We start from the raw sequence: 4,916 nt of genomic DNA, 5'->3' as shown, positions 1-4,916 counted from the left end.
GATTGCAACTTTCCCCGTAGTGTTTAGATAGAACCTTGTAGAAATAAGTTGTAATAGACTTAATTTTCCAGTGGTATCTAAAAACTGAATACTATCAGATCGATGAGGAGAAAGCCAGTGGTTAGTGGTTGAGTTGCAGAAAATAGCAATCTACTCATGCTAAATTCATCCAATACGACCTTTGCAATAAGTTCAACCAAAAATGTTATTCTTACAATATTTTTTTTGTCCTTAACACTTAATTAAATCTCAACTACTGACAACCACGCCGTGAGTTTTCAAGGTGGTTTAGCATTTAGCCATTTACCCCGGCTGATCTCAAAGTTCTTTGAAATTTTTGACTATTTCAGATTATCCTAAAACATATATGTGGGGAGTACTAAATGATTTGTCATCGAATTCGCATGTGAAGAAAATTAACATCAAAAAGTGTGATGATCGATTGATCAAAACTAGTTTAGCTATTAATGTTATTCAATTGTGGGCGCATCCACTATTGATATATGAAAATGACATGGAATTTGATTAAAACTTCTCAATATCCTTATAACACTTCGTAGATGATCGATCTCAATATCCATTCCAAACAAAGATGGAAAGGCCTAGCGCTAGGACACTATATAGGTATTGGATTATAATATAATATACCGTAACAGAGAGTTTACATTGCCAATACAGTTCCCATATTAACTTATTAAGTTATACTAGCATTATTCATACATGCTCTGCATGTCTAATAGATTTTTTTTTAAAGAAATTTTTTTAAAAAAAAAAATACAGTTATTGTAGAGAGAAATTAGTGGGAGAGAAAAGTGGAGATGGGAAAATTTATTTTTTTAATAAAAATTCATTTTGTAATTGTCATATTTACCCTTGTGATTTAATTTATTTTCAAAGTTTTTTAATTTTTCAGGGTTAAATATGTCAACATTTTTTATTTTGGTTAACAAAGTCTCTTCTCTTAATAATAGTATAGATACACACACACAGACACACACATAAACTCTATCTAGTAACTACATAATAAGCTATATATATATATGGTTAATTTCTTTCAAGTAGTGTTTTTTTTTTTGTTTTTGAATCAAACCCAAATCAGGAATATATTCATCACAAGCCAGAATAAACCGTTACATACTCTTCCGCTGTCATTTATAGACAGACAATAAGCTAGTAGTAGTACCCACAAGTGGTTCGTACATAATCCTACTCATTGTACATTCAAATACGTAGAGATAGCGGATATCCTCCTTCGGTATTACTCCAGAGACGCTAAAGAGACATAGATGCACATCGAGAAAGACTTGCGTGGGGCACTTGCACCACGTGGCAATAGGGCAGACCAATCACTGCCTAGCAGGGGGGTCTTTTCGGTATTGTACATTGAGGGAGCAGGGGCAGTTTCAGAAAAGAGAAAAAAATTTCTTTGTTCTGATTGGGTGGCCCTAAAGCCACGTGGTGGGGAAACCCCCACCTAAGAATTTCTCGGTGCTTAGTTTCCTAATACAAAGAATTATTGTAATTTAGACAAACTAAAAAACATATAAATGGGCTTAGGGCTAAAAACCGATTGGGCTTTCAAATAGTGCTTTGAGATTGTAAGGAGCCGTGAAGTTGGGAGTTCCACTCCAAAATAGCGTAGCAAATTGCTGATTGACCCCTTCTGTTGGATGACCAGAGTCAAAGAAGACATATTCACTTGCATTCGGGCATAAATCATACTCTTTAGTACCTCTTTGGCCTCCGCAGCTGAAAGTTCCTCTATACGGACCACTTCCACAACATGCCACCTTCCCCTCCTTAAAACCTTAATTTGCCGGAAAAACAAAAAACAAACAAATAAATGAGTTAACCTCCTCAAACAAGAGCTATAATATGATGGCAATTAGATAGCACTAGACCCCATTAACTGTAAAAGGACAATAATATGCATATAACAATTTGAAACACACACACAACCAAGAAAATGAAAATTTACCATGTTTAGAAGGGTTATTTATCCTATCACTCAGAAACTCATTATAGTTGGAAAGCGAGTATCTAAATCCCTTGAGTTCAGTCTCCAGCTTTTGAAGGAGTTTGGGAAGTTCTTCATTGTGGAGTTCTACATACGGTGTAATCTCTTCAAAGCATCCATCTTTTTGTTTCCTCTCAAGTGCTCTTGAGTATGGTATACAACCAAGAGGATCAAGGTTAAGAAACCCAAATTTTCTTCCTCCTTTGTTGTATACTTCCTGGTACATTGAAATTATTCACTCTATTATTAATTTATTATCAATTATCAATAGCAAGTATGTACCATATGTATAAAATGAGAAATTGAGTTTTTTTTTTTGTTGGAGTACTAAAAGCTTACTTTTATCGCTGCAGTTATGTTGCCTAGAACAGTTCCTACAAATTCCCTGTGAGGATGCTGGATGCTGGAGTTTGTCCCGAATATGTATGAGTAATCGTTGCCTCCCACACTAAATAAGTAAACAGCTCTTGATATCAAAGTGTTGGCTTCTTCATCCCCTAAATTCTTCCTCAATGACTCATGAACTCGCTCAAAATTTGAAAGTTGAGAATTAAGGTCTATCACCTGAAACAAGGTCCAGAGACCAAATAAACATTTTTTTATTCAAGCATAGACAAGTCTTTAAGATTTTTATATAGCCTCATACAGCCATGGCTTTTTGAATGGCAATTAATTAAGGTCATTTACATGATTATAGAACTAGTTAATTGGAGAACGACATCAATAGGTGTAAAATCACAAGTCATGTACATACCAAACCGTGGAAAGTTTCAACCAGAGCACCAGCTCCTGCAGATGCAAAATTTGCACCATATGTAAATTGCTGATTGCCGGGTTGTAGATACGGTGGAATAATAGGTAGTTTTGCGTACTCAGCTGTAACAGTAAAATATTAGAGCAAAGCTATTTTCACTCTACAATTGTATCTCTGCACTCCTATATATAATTGTAAAGTATATGTATGTTACCTATAAAATCTGAAATTAGACGACCGTCTGAAAATCTTCCTGTTGGGTTCTTAAAAAAGGTTTCACCATATGGCCGGAAATTTGCCCGATAACTAGTGTTTATATAGTTATTGTTTCCAGCATCATATATTGAATCCCCGAAGATGAAAAGGGGTGCATGTTCCTCCGATGACAACCCACGCCCGCTATGGCTTAGGGTTGTGATTATGAGAAGGCTTGTACAGAAACGAAAGATAAAGTTCTGAAAGCTGGTGTTTGTCATTTTAGATGCAATTAAATGATCTTCACCAATTGTGGTTTCAGCTGCTATTTATAAAGGCGTGCATTCGGGGCAGGTGCAAGTGTGCCACTGAAACTGTTTAGAACCACAGATTCTTCCTCCAATCAAGCTTCAGTTACAACAACCAAGTCTCCGCCATTAATTGATTTATCTCCAGCTTGATATTGCTGTTGTCAAGGATCTGTTATGGCTAGAGTTTAGCATCAGTTACAAGGCTAGGATTGAGCAGCTTGATATTGTTGTAGTTAAAGTTGAATGCTTTCTGTAAATGTAACCATGTATACTGCTATATATTGTAAAAAGTGCAATTGCACAAATCAATGAAAATCAATTTCTTCATGGTATCAGACTAGATCTCGGATCCTAACCTGTATGTCCTTTCCTCCTCTTCCTTTTGTGTCTTCTTTCTTGTCATCCATGGCTACTTCATCCTCTTCCACCACCCCCATGTCCAGGACCCTCAAGTTTGAGGGGGGTGTTAGAACCACAGATTCTTCCTCCAATCAAGCTTCAGTTACAACAACCAAGTCTCCGCCATTAATTGATTTATCTCCAGCTTGATATTGCTATTGTCAAGGATCTGTTATGGCTAGAGTTTAGCATCAGTTACAAGGCTAGGATTGAGCAGCTTGATATTGTTGTAGTTACAATTGAATGCTTTCTGTAAATGTAACCATGTAGCAGTATACTTGTAAAGAGTGCAATTGCACAAATCAATGAAAATCAATTTCTTCAGAAACAGATCAGAAATCAAGCATATGAGCTCTTGGAAAGTCAAAAAAAACGTTATCAATCTGGCGTTCCCGATTTTAGATGTAATGATCTTCACCAATTTTAGTTTCGATCAGTTGCTATTTATTTGGGCATTTTGTTGTCAGGCGCAAGTGTGCAACAGAAAGAGATCAAGAATGTGAGCTTTTGAAAAGTCAAACTGTCAAACAACCATTATCAATAAAAAGTCCAAAGCAAGAAAGTCGAACGTTATCATCTGTTACATTACATCCTTCATTAACTTGTTAATGGATGTTTAAGTAGCCATACATTTAACTATTCTTGAAAATTCGAATATTAATTATGACTTTCAATGGTAGTAAGATATATACATATGAGTAGAATCTGGATTGCTTGCCACAATGTATGTGTTCGAGAATAAACTTTGTAGAACATGAAAGCCAAGGTTAGCTGAGTCAAGTTACCTTATTCAAACACCCATAGCTACGTCCTTGCTACCCAGAATGTGACAAACCAAACTTACTAGTTTCGACTAAAAGTACCAATGAGCTGGATGTAAATTAAGTTAATCACTCCGTCAGCAAGTTTATACAAAGAGTACAATACTTACGTTTGAAGGAAAAAAAAAGGCAAAAAATTGAATGAAATAAAATCATGATTAAAGATTTAAAGAAATTGACACTAAAGTGGAACCTAAAAAATAAATTCGCTGAGTTGCTAAAATATATCTAGACGATCTCAAATATCTATGTAGAACACAAACAAGACCAGAATAAGGAAAGAAGCATAGTTTGGAAGCTAGACGATCTCAAATAGCAAAACAAAGCACAAAGCTCATCATATCATTCTCGAGTTTGTCTATTAATTCTCTTTAGTCTTAAGTTAGGCTTCCTCTTATTTTAGCCTCTGGGCTTCAGTC

General features: G+C 35.5%; 1 protein-coding gene across 1 annotated transcript; it reads right to left on the bottom strand.

Annotated features, from left to right (window-relative positions):
• Window positions 1-1,115: 1,115 nt before the first annotated feature.
• LOC112184782 (GDSL esterase/lipase 1) lies at window positions 1,116-3,947 on the bottom strand. The gene is made up of 6 exons (XM_024323023.2): window positions 3,634-3,947; window positions 2,986-3,446; window positions 2,772-2,893; window positions 2,357-2,581; window positions 1,979-2,234; window positions 1,116-1,807 (listed from the first exon to the last, which is right to left on the bottom strand). Exons 2-6 carry the CDS (start codon window positions 3,245-3,247, stop codon window positions 1,560-1,562), a joined length of 1,113 nt encoding a protein of 370 aa, XP_024178791.1. The 5' UTR covers window positions 3,248-3,446; window positions 3,634-3,947; the 3' UTR covers window positions 1,116-1,559.
• Between the last annotated feature and the right edge of the window lie 969 nt (window positions 3,948-4,916).

The sequence above is a fragment of the Rosa chinensis genome, chromosome 2, assembly GCF_002994745.2.
Source record: "Rosa chinensis cultivar Old Blush chromosome 2, RchiOBHm-V2, whole genome shotgun sequence".
Lineage (NCBI taxonomy): Eukaryota > Viridiplantae > Streptophyta > Magnoliopsida > Rosales > Rosaceae > Rosa > Rosa chinensis.
The sequence above is the reverse complement of the archived record's forward strand: the minus strand, read 5'-3'. Positions and strand labels throughout refer to the sequence as shown.